We start from the raw sequence: 16859 nt of genomic DNA on the forward strand, positions 1-16859 counted from the left end.
TGTCTAGAATTCATGTTTTTATAATAATTCAATAACTTTTTATCAATTTGAACATTAGCAAATAACATCCTCAAAGTGCTTTACAAGATTCACTTGAATTTGATGCCATAACTAATACACTGGTCTTAGTCTACTATCTTGGAATGCTTTCAAAGTAGTTTTAATGTAGCCTAATTTTAAACGAGTTTTGAGCTACTTTGAACTGGTTTTAATCGATCTGGCTCTATGTTTTGAATCCAAAACTAAATAAATGTTTCATCTGACCGAGTAGGATTCAATAACGTCATTTATTTATTCATTCATTTAAATTTTAGCTCGTGTGTTCATTGCCCTCTTGTGGCGGAGAATGCACAGTCCATTATTTATAATGCTTTGAAAGAGAGAACCAGCATTGGCCAAGGTGGAGATCATTTTCTATCAATCATCTATTTATGGTGAGATGGGGAGATGCTAAGAGCGCCGTGAACACTAGAGGGCGCCCAATATTGGATGAAAAATCCCTTTGCTGTATGTTTCTAAATTTATTGTGGTGGTAGTTGTACATCAAATGGTATATGAAAATAAAATGATTCCATGATTGAGTGACATTTTTAAATCTTTGTTTTGATTTGATTTAATTTGATTACGCCTAAAACACGTTGCTAAAATGCCCACTGAGTGGCAGTATAGTATCGGAGTGTGGGTGCGTTGGAAAATACTATATGATCGGAAACTCAGATCGTTGTTTAAATATACCGGTCGGACAAGGTGCGTCCAGTACATCAGGCTGTCCAGATGGAAACAGTTCAAGCATGGGAAGGGAATACGCGCTCTCTCCGAACATGCATACACATGCGCGCTGTGGAAGAGTAATTTCCGAATGCACATTGTCGCTATGTGTAGCCTTTTTCAAGCGCATTTAAACGCCTCACAAGTTGTTGCGCCCCGGAGTGATAAAGTTCCCGGAAATGGCAATAAAATACATCCTGTGTCGATCTCCATATCGATAAGAGACAGACTTCATATTATTTCGCACCTCTTGTAGAAGATAAGAGCAAATGACGAGTGAGTCGTGATTACAATTTGGGTGCATGTGTGCGCGTGTGGTTTTCAGTAGTACACGGATGCATTCAAATTGAATGGCATACGTATAGAAGGCAAGTGGACACTGGGTTTCTCCCGCACATCTTTTCTTTTTTTCTACTTTCTTTTTTTTATGACAAAGCAACTGTTATCGCATCCACCGCTGGTGGTTTGAAAGACAAAACAAAAAGTAACATATTTTTGGGAACCCATCCTATTATTTTCTGGGAATAAAAAAGTATTTACCGTTTTCTTGCTCTGGCCAAACCAGCAAAATGATTGACACTTAATGTCACAGCCTACAATTCTAGACAGGAGTTGTTTAAGTATTCAATTGTCACGGATCGGAAGGGTTATTGAAGGGAAAATGTAGTTGGAAGGGAGGAGAAGGGGAACAAGCCAACAGAACCGGCAAACTATCATAACTTAACGGCCTAACAAATACCAACGAGACTGACCGACAGGGATGGCAAACAAAATCAGAACTGACAGAGACATGAGACAAGAAATAACCCGGAAAGGGTGTGACACGCTCACAGGATTTAAATACGCGACAGGTAATGAGAGGCAGGTGACTGTGATCAGTACATAAGTTGTGAGTAGACACAGGAAGGGAGGGGCGAGTACACAGACGCGGATAGTAACCATGACAACCTACACATAATAAAACAACCGGGGACGATTCGTGACATCAATTGTGTCCGAGTTTGCTTTAAAACTATCCTGGTGAATTGAGGCTAGTTATTTAGATAAAATGAGTGCTTTTCCACCATCATGTGTCATTTTGGTTGCAATGTTGTAATGAGTTGAGGAGTTTCGTTCCCACTAAAGAATGGCGCTTTGCTGCCATGTTTCAGCCTCTGTTGGCATTCTGGAACATTTAATGCCGGGTTCCATATGTATCCCGTTGAATAGCAAGTAAATACTGTAAAAAAAAATAGTAACAATAACATTGAACATTTATAGTCGAGTGCTGAAACGGAATTGGGTCTAATTTTAAAGATCGTTGCATGCATGAAAATGTACGTTCATTTAAAAATGTTATTAATATACATATTCATATTATTTCGTCCATTATGACATGTGACATTATGGGGAGGGAGTGGTTGCGTGAAGAGCCAGCAGTGAAAGCGTTAAAGAGGAGCTTGTTGTCGAGCTGCGCGGCGTCGCGTCGCTGGGAGAGGCAGAGACGCATCGCATCAACAGAGAATCCCCGCCGGGAAACTGGCGCACATCTGCTCCAACTGTTGAATGTCTTCCTTGGATTGGTCGGGTGCGGGAAAAGTTGCACAATCCGAAGAAAAAAGGCGCACGGCGTGAGAGGTTTTGCAAGGAGCGCCGACACGCACAAGCTGCGATCCGCGCGCCGGACTATAAAGTGAGCTACATCCGCGCGTGGTTGGCAAACAGGTGGTTTCGCTGAGCTTCGGAGCTGCGATGAGGGCGCGCTTGATGTTTTGACCCAAGGAGCTAGTCATCATCCAGCGCGCCGATTTGACGATGATCAGCTCTGTGTGCGTTTCGTCTTACCGTGGACGCAAGTCCGGCAACAAGCCTCCGTCCAAATCATGCTTGAAGGAGGACATGTCCAGAGGTGAAGACTCGGATAAGATCATCATCAATGTGGGCGGCACCCGCCACGAGACCTACAAGAGCACCCTGCGCACCTTGCCGGGCACCCGCCTGGCGTGGTTGGCCCACCCGGAGCCGCAGGTGGGTTCCGATGAGTCGTGCAACTCGCCGCCGCCCAGCAGCAGCACCGGCGGTGAGTTGTTCTTCGACCGCCACCCGGGCATCTTTGCCTACGTGCTCAACTATTACCGCACCGGCAAGCTGCACTGCCCGGCCGACGTGTGCGGGCCGCTCTTCGAGGAGGAGTTGGCCTTCTGGGGCATCGACGAGACGGACGTGGAGCCTTGCTGCTGGATGAATTACCGGCAGCACCGCGACGCCGAGGAAGCACTGGAGACTTTCGAGCCGCCCGAGCCGGACGACAACGGCGATGACGACGGCGATACGCCGCGCCGCTTTGGCATCGAGGAGTGTCCGGGCAGGTCAAGGGGCTGCTGTGAAGTTTGGCAGCCCAAGATCTGGGCCCTGTTTGACGACCCCTACTCGTCCAAAGCGGCCAGGGTGAGTTTGGGGAGGGACACGTGTTGCTGAACAACAGGTAGTTTTTGTTTCTCAAGATCAACAATAGGGTCGATATTGACCATCATTTTGTAATTTCATTATAATAACTATTGACACGAGGAAAACACTTTTGATGCGTTTCCTGCTTTTTTTAAAATACCTCTCTCCACCACTACCACTTTTAATAGGTTGCTTTGATTTTGAGAACTAAATCGAATCCCATCTCGCTTAATTACAATTGTAATTATTATTACGACATCTTCTTTGGGGGGAGGCATCTGTTGCTCAAACAACAGGTAGCTTTTGTTTCAGAGAAACAACAATGTCTCTTGGTCAATTGGACCCAAGGGATGTGCAATTATCAAAAAGTTACAAACACCACAAAGTAAAATCCTGATAGCTCATTATTAATCCCACTACAAGATGTTTAATGCCAGAAAATCACTTTCAAGATCATTATTGGCTTTGCTTCACTTTTATATCCGAGATTAAATTTATTTGTCACTGTGCACAGGTGCATGGGAGATATGCACACTTACATCCACTGGCGAGTCCATTGTTAGCATATATGCTTCCCGCCATTGACTGGTAACTAGTTCAGAGTGGACCCCACTTCTCACCAAAAATCCGCAGGGATATTTCCCAGTTCACTCATGACCCTAATGATAATAACCATGCAGTGTAGAAAATGGATGGATGAGAAAAATAAAACCACTATTATTCTTGATCCTTGTGGTAGTGATGAAAGCATTTCACAGACACATTGTAACCTTTTTAAATCCTGAAAACCAAAATGCACAATATGTCTCCTTTACCGGCGTCTGCTTGAGCTGAGCTTCAGATGTCATCATTTTATTAATAGGATCAGCAAAAAGGAAAAAGCGTTTTTAGTGGAGAGAAAAGGCTTCTTGTTCTTGTAGCACTTTTATGGTGGATACACTCATCTGAAAGTAGCATTTAATGTACACGCTAATGGCAGAAGAGCTAAGCGAGCTTTTAATGGACTTCTTTGTCAGCAACCTTGAACTTGATCACATTTCAGGCATCACCTTTTGGCTCAATGATACATTTGAATACAGTTACACAAAAGATTTCAGGTGAAATGAAAATCTTGACCTTTTAAACACAAGTGATGTCAGCTAGGGAGAAGCAAATTGACCATTCTACATGTTCTAAGTACTTCACTTTGTGACTGGTGTGTACTTTTGATGTTTGACAAGGACGAGCATGGAGAACACATGTAGACTGCTAAATTAGGTTCTCAGGCTAGCTGCCAAATATTTGTCACTTGTGCTGAAAAGGTGCAGTGTTGTGATTACGGTGCATGGACCATTAAATACAATGTAAACATGTTAAGTTGGAGGGTACACAAGCTATTAAATATGATGTAAACATGCTCGAGTGTACAGTGTCTGACCATTACATATTATTACAATTCTTTTGGATGGCCTGACTGTATCGTGTGCGTGTGTGTGTGTGTGTGTGTGTGTGTGTGTGTGTGTGTGTGTGTGTGTGTGTGTGTGTGTGTGTGTGTGCGCGTGCGTGCGTGCGTGCGTGCGTGCGTGCGTGCGTGCGTGCGTGCGTGCGTGCGTGCGTGCCACGTGGTCATCCTGATAAATCTCTTCAACTTGTTTAAAGTTTCCACTGGTGAAGTGTGATCACTGGCTCTCTTTCATAAGCACTCAGATTCACCTTTATGCCTTCATGCAAAGAGATCAGACAACATAATGAATAATTCTAAAAAAAAAAAAGACTTAACGTACTCATTTGTTGAATAGCAGGAGTTTCAAATATTGTAGCACTACTATAAAATTGTTTCAAACATGAACATAGTGTTCCAGCACAGACCTAAATTGAAATTCATTTTTGGCACAACACTTCAATTTAATTCGGTGTCACCTTTTAAATCATTAAGAAATTCGGTGGCAATTGGCCAAATGTGAATAAAACACACCCTACCTAACTTGACCCGAAAGCAGTGGTTGAGTTTCATCCTAAATGGGAGATGAGTAGCTTCACAATGTATAAACACATTCATGGAATACACACACACGCACACGCGCACACACACAGATAGCAGAATTATTTATCCAGCTGCGGGATTATTTATTTAGCGAGGGCGATACAATTTGTTCAGGCTTTTAGTAAACCATCAACGGGTTCATTAAATCTTCTGACGGCGTGACATATTGTTCATTGATAAAGGGACGGTATGACTCTTTGTTTCTCATTATTTGCACCATGTTACACATGAATCATTAATCAGTATGCTGACTGTATGACCACAACACACAGTGTGTACGGATCAAATGTGCAGCTCTAACATAACATGTTGACATTATATGTAATGGTCCATCCAACTCAATGTACCTTCCACACGATGGACCTTTTCACCGTGTTCCATCCGTGCATTGTTCAAACCACTTTCTTCTCACTCGGGTTGCAAGTCACACGTATTTCACCAGCAGTAAACAAACCCTTCTGTCACTAAGCCAAGGCAGATTGGTTGAGAAAACAGGCTAAAGGGCTCGGGTGATGATTTTTAGCCTTCTTCTCCAACGCTGTAGTTGGAATGTCTGTAGCATCAGTTCAAAATACCATTTGTAATTTACATTTCAACGACTAAGCTGATTTGAAAAGAGAGTCGGTGGAAATTCAGACATAGCATAATCATTCAGGGACTGGCTAATAATAGTCTTTTCTGTCACGTGGATTAATGGCACCCATTTTTCTGAGGCTGAAATGAATGGCTGATGTTAGCAAGCAGGCTAGCCATTGCGTTTTGCAAAGTAATCTTCCCACAAGATTCTCACTCCTTCGTACTTCAACTGTATAAACTTTAGTCTGGAATCAGGACTTGTTCTCAACTATATTTGGGTTTCTTATTAAAAGACAGGTTGAATAGCTCATTCAGTGATTCTTTGGGCTACCACTAGAGGGAGCCAGACGTGTCACTATTGTTCTAGTGCTACAGGTCAAGAGTTACTTCCTATTGTTCACAAACATTCTGAGAAGGTTTACGATGAAATTTCGTCTGGTGTTTTTTCACCAGGGAGTGGCGCTGGCGTCCCTTTTCTTCATCCTGGTGTCCATCACTACCTTCTGCCTGGAGACCCACGAAGCCTTCAACGAGCTGCAGAACCGTACGGAGCTGGTGCTGGTGGGCAATGAGACGCGAACGGAGGAGCGCTTGGAGATGGTGACCAAGCCCGTCCTCACCTTAGTGGAGGGGGTGTGCGTGCTGTGGTTCACTTTTGAGTTCCTGGTGCGGATTGCATGCTGCCCGGACAAGGTGCTCTTTATCAAGAACTCGCTGAACATCATCGACTTTGTGGCCATCCTGCCCTTCTACTTGGAGATGGGTCTGAGCGGCCTGTCATCCAAGGCGGCCAACGATGTCCTGGGTTTCCTCCGGGTGGTCCGCTTTGTGCGCATCCTTCGGATCTTCAAGCTGACTCGACACTTTGTGGGTCTGCGTGTGCTTGGGCACACGCTAAGGGCAAGCGTCAACGAGTTCCTGCTGCTCATCATCTTCTTGGCGTTGGGAGTACTCATCTTCGCCACCATGATTTACTACGCCGAGCGGATCGGAGCTAGCCCGCACGATCCCACGGGCGCTAACCACACGCACTTCAAGAACATCCCCATCAGCTTCTGGTGGGCCGTGGTCACCATGACCACGCTAGGCTACGGAGACATGTACCCGCAGACGTGGCTGGGCATGATGGTGGGGGCCTTGTGCGCTCTGGCCGGAGTGCTGACCATCGCCATGCCTGTGCCGGTCATAGTCAACAACTTTGGAATGTACTACTCGCTAGCCATGGCCAAGCAGAAGCTGCCCAAGAAAAAGAATAAGCACAACCCCAATCCCGAGGCTCAGACCAACTCGGCATCCTTCGAGAAGTCGGAAACCAACTCGTGCAGGGAAAGCACTCAGAGCGACACGTGTCCGCTGGCGGCCGACGACAGCCGAACAGGTCAGACAGCCGCTGTCCTCAAAGTAGAAGTGCACGGCGTGTACATAATGCGGGGGCAGTGGCTGCAAGCGTTGGCATTTATCTGGCTTATTTTTTCAGACTCCAAACAGAACGGCGACGCAAATGTGACCCTTTCTGAGGAGGAAGGCTGCAGCCTGACTCAGCCACTGTCTCCCAGTGAAAAATGGTCACTGCGCTGCCCCCGGGGAAGAGATCGGACCAAGAAAGAAGCTACCTGCTTCCTGCTCACCCCTGGAGAGCCCAGCGTCCACTATGGTGACTTAGTACACATAACAGCACAAATCCTAGAAAATGATACAAGAATCACCTTCATATTTCACATCAGATTGTGCCAAAAAACATCATGCAAGGTTTGCTGTTCACATATTTATGAATGAAATCCATGACATCTCTAAAATCTGGAGGTGCACAGATTATTAAATAACACTTAATTATTAGTGGTGCGCAGAAAACTAGCTGTCGGCAAACCAATAAACATTTGGTACTCAATAGTGCTTTCCACACCCCCACCCACCCCATCAAAAAAAGCTCGTGTGAAGAAGCTCTATATTGGGCAACCAATTCAGACTTTCCCAGCTCAAGTCCAACTGCTCGACATCCACTTAGTCATTTGCCTGCAAATCTGCACTTTGTCCAGAGATGATTTTCCTCACAAAACCCATTAGGACATCAAGGAAAAACAACAACACAGAAATGAGCCAGTGTAGCCTGGCTTTGGTGAGACTACTAAATACATGTTTTGATTTAGTTATTCATTAATTTTTCAAGCCGTTACAGAAATGAAAATGAGGCCTCTTTGTGGACATGTCAGACACATTTTTCAAAAACCGCTCACAAGCAAAAGCCATAGAGAGTAGAGCAACAACAGCACAACATCTCAAAACTCAATCTTAGAGTGAACGAGGAGGGGCTAATTCAATTCGGAGCCATGTGCACGCTGTCCATGATCCCCATTACACTCACTGTTGAGCGTAACGCGCTACAAAAGTAACACAATTATACCATTACTGTACGATCCATCCAGCCATTTTCTTGTCCTCATTCAATGCGGAATAAATAATCATGCCACTAAAATGCCAAATAAATATGTAATTCTTATTATTATTTTTGTAATGATTTTAATTTGAATGACTAATTCAACAATTGTACAAAAAAAGAAAAAATACATCGAATTCACATGTAGATTAGTCTATTTTATTAAACTATTATAATGAGTTGATTGATTGATAATACAACAACGATAATTATATTAAAAATGATTCACAAATACAAAATATACAAATATTTTGTACTTTTAATATAATAATTAAAAATACATATTTATTTTGCATTATTTTGTATTTACAACTCAATTAAATAAATAGTATGTACTTTTGATATATTAATTCAAAATACATATTTATTTTGCAATCTTTTTGTATTTACAACTCAGTTAACCAATTACTTCATGCTAAAATTGATAAATAAATCCATCCATCCATTTTCAACACCGCTCATCCTGTACAGAGTCGCGGGAATGCTGCAACCTATCCCAGCTGACATCGGGCGAAAGGCAGATGACACCCCGAACTGGTCACCAGACAGTCGTAGGGCACATAGCGAGATGAACAACCAGCCTCACCAACATGCACACTGCCACTGAGCGGGAATTGATGCCACGTGGCCCACACACAAGTCAGCAACTCTCACAAATATCAAAATTGAAAATGGGAAAATGACAAATAAATGCCCAAAAAATTAGAACTCGATAACATGAATGCCCAGAGGACTGGAAAGTAAAGTTGGGCTGTTTGTGACCTGCGTGACCTAGCTTGCCTACACCTGCTCGAAATCCTTCCAGGAATTGTGGAATTGTGTTAAACGCACACAAATTCAAAACCGTCGCTGGCTGAAAGAAGCGCTTTCTATTTGTGCGAAAGGACAACCTGCTTGTTTTCTAACAAAGAACATCATGGTCAGCCGAGCTCTCGAGTGTTGCTAAGAGCCACGTGAACGTCAACGATTTTCCATATCCTCAAGCGACTGCGCTGGCATGATTGCCATTAAAAGCTCTCCATCAACAAAACGGAGTGGAAACACTACCTTTTACATTCATTCCCATCATTTCTACACTGCTAATGACTAAAGAGTAAAATGAAAAATCTTTATGGGTTTATATTTTCTTTTTGGTCCTATAGTTCAACATATTTGCATACATTTATTTTGAGCATTATAGCATTTTATCAAGGAACATTGAAACAAATTTTGGTTGTCTTAATGATCTTGTGTAGCTATTGCCATGTATTAGTTTAACAATTCTTAGCATGTTATCAAGTCGACCTATCACTTAGAATATAACCTGACTGCATGACATGAGGTAACGCAGTCTGTCTTTTCATTGTGCCACCTTACTACAGTTACAATTTATTAGCATTGGCTCTAGTACCCGTTTGAAAACAAAATCTCCTTATGTTTCTATTTTTTTTACATTGTAGCATAGCCTACTATTTGTACGTAATTACAGCCAGAAGCATTTTTGCTTGACTGGCCAAGTATGTAAAACAGAATGAATTTGTCTCCGGCAGTATGAGCTAAACTAGTTTTGCAGTAATAAGCAATTACGATGAACAAAGACATGACACATAAGTAGACAAAGTCTTTCCGTAATGAAAGAGTACCATTAGTGCACCCAATGACAGATGTAACGATGCAGAGAGTCATCAAGCAAAGATAAAGTGATGCGGTCATTACAATGCAATGCTAGTTGTGCAGATGATGTTGATGACCGTTGCACAATTTAAAGTGACCAGTAGCAATACCAGTAGCAGAGACAGTTGCTGTGAACGGATGCAGAAAAAGTCCTTATGAACTTTAAAGTGTCTAGTGCTGTGGAATATTGATCGACAGTTGTACAATTATGTAGAGAGCTGCCGCTACAATGACCCGTGCCGTAATACTATTTCACGGATGGAAGTCCAGAAAGGATATATTATATATATTATATATTTATTAGCATAGCAATTGATAGCAACTTAGCATTATGTCAAACTTTCTTTGAAACACTGTATTACCCTGACTACATGGTACGATATTAACCAAAATCCTTAACAATTTACATTAGGAGTTTTTTTTCTTTACGCTAACCCTGCATTTGTGAGTTGTCTTGCTTAAAAAAAATCTTTTTCTGCTCTAACAGAGACTTGTAAAGACAAGATGGCGACCCCTGCAAACCACACGAAGCCGGATGTCACCTCACTGAGCGGATGCTGATTGACTAAGATCAGGGAGGGAAAAAGCATAAACTATTTTCCGCTCCCCTTCCTGAAGGATTCTTGAGTCAATTCTTCAGGTTTATGTTCCCCTGTATAAATACTAAGGTGAATATGAGTTGCATCTTTTACCATGTAAATAGCACATGTTCTAAAGCATGTATTGCGTGATATAGTGTTGTACGAGCCGGTCATGATTTTAGTAATGTAGCATCATTTAAATTTAATTTTACATGCTATCTTTATGTTTGCCTACCTCTGCTTTACATTCATTTTTTTTAAACTATGCAGCTATTTCCCCCATTTGGATTAATTGACCTTTAGCTATGACTGCAACTACAACAACACAAAATACAAACAATAAATCAAATGCAATACTCTCCTCAACTCAACGTAGTGACGCCGCTCAGTGCTGTGCTGTGATTGGCCAGTGGGCGTTTTTGTATAGCGTGATAGTAACTGTGAACTAGGTTTAGATGAAAGATTGTTTTCTTTTTAGGGTTTAAGGTTAGGATTAGAGAATTCTGTCGTCATCACGCACAATGCAGAATTTGTGAAATCATCCCCTTTGTACTCTTTGTGTTGACTCGAGTACAAAATTCATGTGGTGCAATATTGTCTGCCTGTGGCATTAGATGTACCGACGCTGGTTGAGTCAGGACCAAATGTGCACTCATGCGGGAAAAAACAAAAACAAAAAACTCAAGGCTGGATTCACACTGCATGCTTCAAGATCGAGTAACAATGCCATGTTTTGGCAGCGGAAAAAGAGAAAAAAATCAATTGTAATCAAGCATTTTCAGATTGGGTAATCCAAATAAACATTCAAATATAAATTACAATAAACACATGGACAATAAAATATGGTCTAAATCCAGAAGGTAAATCATCTCAAAAACGTTTCCACCATTAATGTGACCTATAACCTATACAACTCAATGACTGTTTTGTTTTACAAATAAACCTCCCATACACGTGAGAAAAGGTGTCAAGGTTGAATAAAACCAAAGTTGATCTTTTTGACCATAATTCCAAAAGTTATGTTTGCCGCAAACACATCGGCACAAAAACACCATATTGTAAAGTTTGGTGCTTTGAGGCTGTTTTTCTTCAGCTGGAAATGGGGCATGAGTCACAGTGGGAACAAACAAAAACAATTCAAAATAGCCGATAGTCTTTGCAAACAATAGAAAGTAAAAAAACAATGACAGCAAAAGCGCAACTTTATCTGGGGTTAATCAGAGGCACTTACATCATGGCAGGTCTGTGCTGGCTCCGATTTAACAAATATGAAGGTCAATTCTGAAGACTGCCCCATCTCCTGTGTGGTGTCACTTTCTTTAACATCACCAAAACCTGGCATTTTAACAGAGATGTTTTATATCCACCGTATGATTTACAGTAAATATGCTACATTCAAGCTGTATACACATGACAGTAAATATGATGTAGAGGTATAAATAGATTAAATATGATATAAATAGGCCACACTACAAGAATATAAACATTTCCATTAGTTCATTAATGGTGCACAGAACATGAACTGGGGAAAATACACTGCCAAACAGATCGAAGTTGTTGTAACGGCCCGATTTTAGACTTTAATGGTTTAAGTGCAATCTGTGTGTTGTTTCATGAGTTCCATCACAATAGACATGCGACATGGGAATATTATTTTTTTATAATATGCCTTGAAGCAGTGTGTAAATTCAGCCTTTGTGTCTTTTCATGAGCTGGCACCATTGAGGCCTCTGGTTGAGTAATGCAGCTGGATTCTGTGCTGTAAAGTAACCGGATTACCTCCGGTGATGAAACCAGCTGTTGTTGACAATTGCATTCCACATTGTATACACGAGTCATCCTCACAGTCTACCATAGTGGCCTTATGTTTATTAAAAGTTCATTCAAATCCATGTGTAGACATTGTTTATAATGAGCACAGTTGTACCGTTTGTACAGTATGTAGCACAGTCCTATATTCTTTATCTTTTTGGTTTTTGTAACTTCTCTGTATATAAATAGATATGACACATGTACGTACCATGAATGAAGAATGTATTATTTTGATAATGACAAAGAAGCACATCAGTCGTTGTATGCCGCGTGTGTGCGTAGAATGTAGTCTCGTGTCACTATGCACATATGAATTCAATAGACCCCCCTTTAAGCGCAGTGTCGCATTGAAAAATAAAAAAAGAATGTTTTCTTTCCGAATGGAATCAAAGGCTTGTTGTTATATTTTCAGTAGATACAAATACTGTATGTTACAATGGTGATGCAGTGGTGCTTGGTTGACAATACATATCTTAAATCATCTTTGCCCATTGAAAGTACAATTAATATATTTAAAATGTCTTTTTAAATTACAGAGGATATCGCCATGGCAGGGAACACTAATTGCCGCACACACACACACACGTGAAAAGAAGCTTGGTCTCATTTCAAACCTGAAGCCACAAAGCAGCGATAAATGCGTTTCCTTTCCTCAATTAATTTGATAATGTCACTAAATGAATTTAAAAGACGGCTAATCTGTTTTCTTACCGACATGTGGCGGTATAATTATTGCAAGTGTGTGTGTGTGTGTGTGTGTGTGTGTGTGTCACGTCAATACAATACAAAACAATGACTACAATGGAGATGAATGGCATTAGGCATCTGCAGAGCACACTTTTGTGTTGTGGTGCTTCATGAGCTTTGAATAGAAGCTATAATGGCATTATGTGGCACACAGTGTAACCAATTTTGGGTTTTTTTACTTCTTGTTTTTTTTTTTTACTTGTTTATTATACTTCTAAAATGTTCACTGTTTAATTGATCACCGCTTAACCCTGAGAATGTTTCCAATCAAAGCAACAATATGCACTAATTTCTCCTTTTAAATAATGTCAATATATCAAAAAAGTATCGCTACTGCGATAATGACCCGTACAATATGCATAATGCAAAGACATGTATTAGGTTTCTTATGGAATTGTGTGTTTTCAAGATTCAAGATTCAAGAGTTTTTTATTCGCCATGTTTGAGCGTGCCAAACAAGGAATTTGACTTCGGTAAATCACAGCCTCTGTTCAACATTTAGGTGACTAACAACAACACTCAGGACATGAGAAGAACGAAAGATATTCTCAAACATCCCCGGATCTTAAACTGATCTTAAACTCCCAAGAGGGCAAGGAACAACTCAAAACTCCAGCTAGGGGAAATGAGAAACCTTGAGAAAAGACCACAGATGGGAGGGTCCCTCTTCTAGGATGACCAGGCTGCAATGGATGCAGAGAGGACACATAGTACAAACTGTAGACAAAAAAGGTGTGGAAAGCAGGATACCTGAATATGAACAGTCAGATGCAAATTTAAATACCATCCAATTGTTGAGTATCCACTACGTGTCATTGTGAACATCTGTAGTGTGATTGGCCCATCAGGACTTCATTACTTGAATAAAATACATAGCGTGATGGGGATACTAGTATAGCTACTGCATCTAAATAGTAATAGAATGCAACTGCTCCCAGAGGTAGCGGAGCGTTTTGCAGCCAGATGACTGAGAGGATTCTTGAAATCAGAGCTGTTCAGGAACACGAGAAGGAACGTGAGAGGAAGAGAACGTGCAAGGGCTCGAAATGTCAACCTTCATACCGTGCATTTATTGTTTTCTCCCCTTTTCAGGGCTTTGTGCTCTTCTTCCCGGTTGACGGTTGTCATGACGATAGGGAACACAGTTTCCATGGTGAGGGGCTCAATCTGATTCTGCAAGTGAAAAAAGGACCTTGTTGACTTCCTGTGGAATCCTTTTTTTTTTTTTACCCTTTATGGCAACACAAGAGTTGGATTCTTCAGCTTTTTAATATCTTCCATCTGTCCATTTTTTTCTAGTGCGTATCAGGACAAACAATGGACTGGTGACCAGTAAATGACAGCGCACATACTCAGAGGTACAAAAGACTGATCAAACAGTCAAGCACACAAACAAATAGGAGAGTAGAAGCATTCTCCAAGTGTCCATTTCACAGCCCAGATATTTTGGAGCTCTATGTGCCCATGTCAAAAACTGGATATCTGCACCATTTTCAGACTGGCAGTGACAACTGGACTGCCACATTTAAGAAGAATGAAAGGGGCCCTTTGATTGGAGTCACCTGTGATCACTCCCACAGCGGCGCAGTCCACACTTAGGTGCGCCATCCTAGGCTCATCTGCAAAATAATCATCAAATCTAACTCACCTCCTCATGGACTTGCCATTCAGTGGTGGGGCAATCTGGACAAAGTACCGACTGCCAATCTGTGTCACAATAACAAAAAATGAACGACATGTTTTTTTTATCCATAAGAACTGTCAATCAAAAGTGAGCTTTAAACACACAGTATTTCTAAGAGGGAGGGTCTCCTTATATCCAACTTAATGGCCTCAATCACGATTTACTTCAACTCGTGGTTTGTCAAAGATGCAACTTAATAATAACCTCCCTCCAAAAAAATACTACTCCACTTCCACTGTAATCAAACACTTGTTTAATACCAGTGGGGCACACAATATCAACATAGCGCACAACAGGCTGCAAGCATCCTGCCACATGAGCTAAAAAGCCCATTGACCATAATAACATCTGCAGCCAAAAGTCAAAAAAAAGAAAAGAAATCAATCGGCTTCTGTGAGTGGTAATGGAGATGTAACGATCTGTGAAGAGCACAAGAATAATTCCTCATTGGACATTTAACCTAAAGGCTGCCCCCTCCCCCCACCACCACCACCACAAAAGCATCAGATGCTCTGTGGAAAGCTAATGGATGCCACTCCAAGTGTGTGTGTGTGCGTGTGTGCGCGCGCGCGCGCGTGTGTGTGTCACTTCTTGCGCAACCTGGTGCTCATCCTATTACAGGAACATTTAGTGTCTATCTATCTGTAGACTACGTAGTATCGGTCTCTGTTTTGCAGAAGAAAAAGGAAAAGGGATGACAAGATCCTCTTTCGGGAATCATTCGGAAAGTATGCACATCTGGATAATGGGATGTGGAATTTTGCCTGACGTGCTTGCATTTTTCCAAAAGCCCATTACAAACGATAAGAGTGGAAAAATCCAGACCTGAAATGAAAGAAGTACTTTGAATAGCAGAGTCACACATACAGTTGACGCACAAATGGATACAAATATTTGTCGTTCTCAATATGATGCTTCAATGAGTAGTCACACTGCTTTTATCTAAGGTTGAATGCACATTTTTTCCCTGTTTTCGAAACCACAGGTGCATTCCAGGTTGGCTGTTATTTAACAATATTATAGTTTATTTTAGAAATGCCAAAAATTAAAACTCCGCAACTCGTATAACTAACGTGCAAAGTTGCAAAAGCTTTTAAGTGAGCCTTGACTACCTGAAAGCCTCTGCTGAGCTCCGGCCACCGTTTGGCAAAGTCTTATTAGCGAGCGCCGAGAGAGAGGCCTTGGCCATTACGAGTCATCTGGCATACAAACCGACCATTAGCACGTACATTTTCCTCTGCCTCTTAAATCCCTGAAATAGTGCCTTGTCCATTTGGAATGCTCGCTTCCTGACATGTTGAAAGGAATCAATTAAAAATGGATAATAGACGTGAACAGCTCATGAATATTAATCACCTTTTTTTGTCTTTCATCAGAAACTAAAGTCTCAATTAAAAATATATTAATGCTTATACAGAATGCAAAAGATTCCTAAACATTTTACCACCAACAACCATGTGATTAATTATGTAATTGTTAGGGCCTGAGACATGATATTTTTTAAGCAGTTAATGATAGTTGGCAAAATAGAATTCCTTCCACCGATCAGTGGTCCCAACCTTTTTTGCGCCACGGACCGGCCTTTATATAAATAAATAATATATTTATATAAATAAATAATACAACTTGTCACGTGACCGGGACGAGCGTCTTGACCTGAATTAATTGATCGTCGATAATCTTTTTTTTTTTCCTGTGCGGCTATGCGGCCCGGTACCAAGTGACCCACGGACCGGTACCGGTCCACGACCCGGGGGTTGGGGACCTCTGCTCTACAACCTTCAACTGCACTATACTGACCACGCTCTTGTTAAATATTTAACATGACCTCCGAAATGCAGCGCAGTCCACTAACCACTGTGACCCCATCCTTGTGCCTTTAGTAGTTGGACTTGAAAGGTGTTTTGGTATTAATAATTAAAGCACAATACAATTTTATAGTTTGTTTGCACTACAATAATATTACAAGATCAAATGCCTGTAGTCCCACAACTTAGAGGGTGTCAGGTCAGGGAGGGTTTCATTCAATAAAATGTATACAAACAACCTGCTCACAATATAAATCGTAACAGAGCTACTGTGAGTAAAAAGCAAACTACTTTCTTCATACTTTTGTCATACTTTATTGAATGATTTTGATCAATCAGTACATAA

The 16859-nt window shown here is 41.4% G+C and overlaps 1 protein-coding gene across 3 annotated transcripts; it reads left to right on the forward strand.

The window, feature by feature from the left end:
- The first annotated feature begins 2200 nt into the window (after window positions 1-2200).
- kcnc4 (potassium voltage-gated channel, Shaw-related subfamily, member 4) lies at window positions 2201-15574 on the forward strand. Of its 3 annotated transcripts, XR_015855297.1 has the most exons (6): window positions 2201-3195; window positions 6248-7172; window positions 7272-7448; window positions 10369-10549; window positions 14114-14174; window positions 14321-15573. XR_015855297.1 is itself a non-coding variant. In XM_088366384.1 (4 exons), the coding sequence occupies exons 1-4, from the start codon at window positions 2563-2565 to the stop codon at window positions 10440-10442; spliced, it is 1809 nt and encodes a 602-aa protein (XP_088222510.1). In that variant the 5' UTR covers window positions 2201-2562; the 3' UTR covers window positions 10443-12718. The 3 variants fall into 3 exon arrangements, 1 of the variants encoding a protein (XP_088222510.1); XR_015855295.1 differs by having other exon boundaries at window positions 14114-15574; XM_088366384.1 differs by lacking the exons at window positions 14114-14174; window positions 14321-15573 and having other exon boundaries at window positions 10369-12718.
- The last annotated feature ends 1285 nt before the right edge of the window (window positions 15575-16859 follow it).

Source organism: Syngnathus floridae, chromosome 2 (genome assembly GCF_059516105.1).
Source record: "Syngnathus floridae isolate MCC-2025c chromosome 2, RoL_Sflo_1.0, whole genome shotgun sequence".
NCBI lineage: Eukaryota > Metazoa > Chordata > Actinopteri > Syngnathiformes > Syngnathidae > Syngnathus > Syngnathus floridae.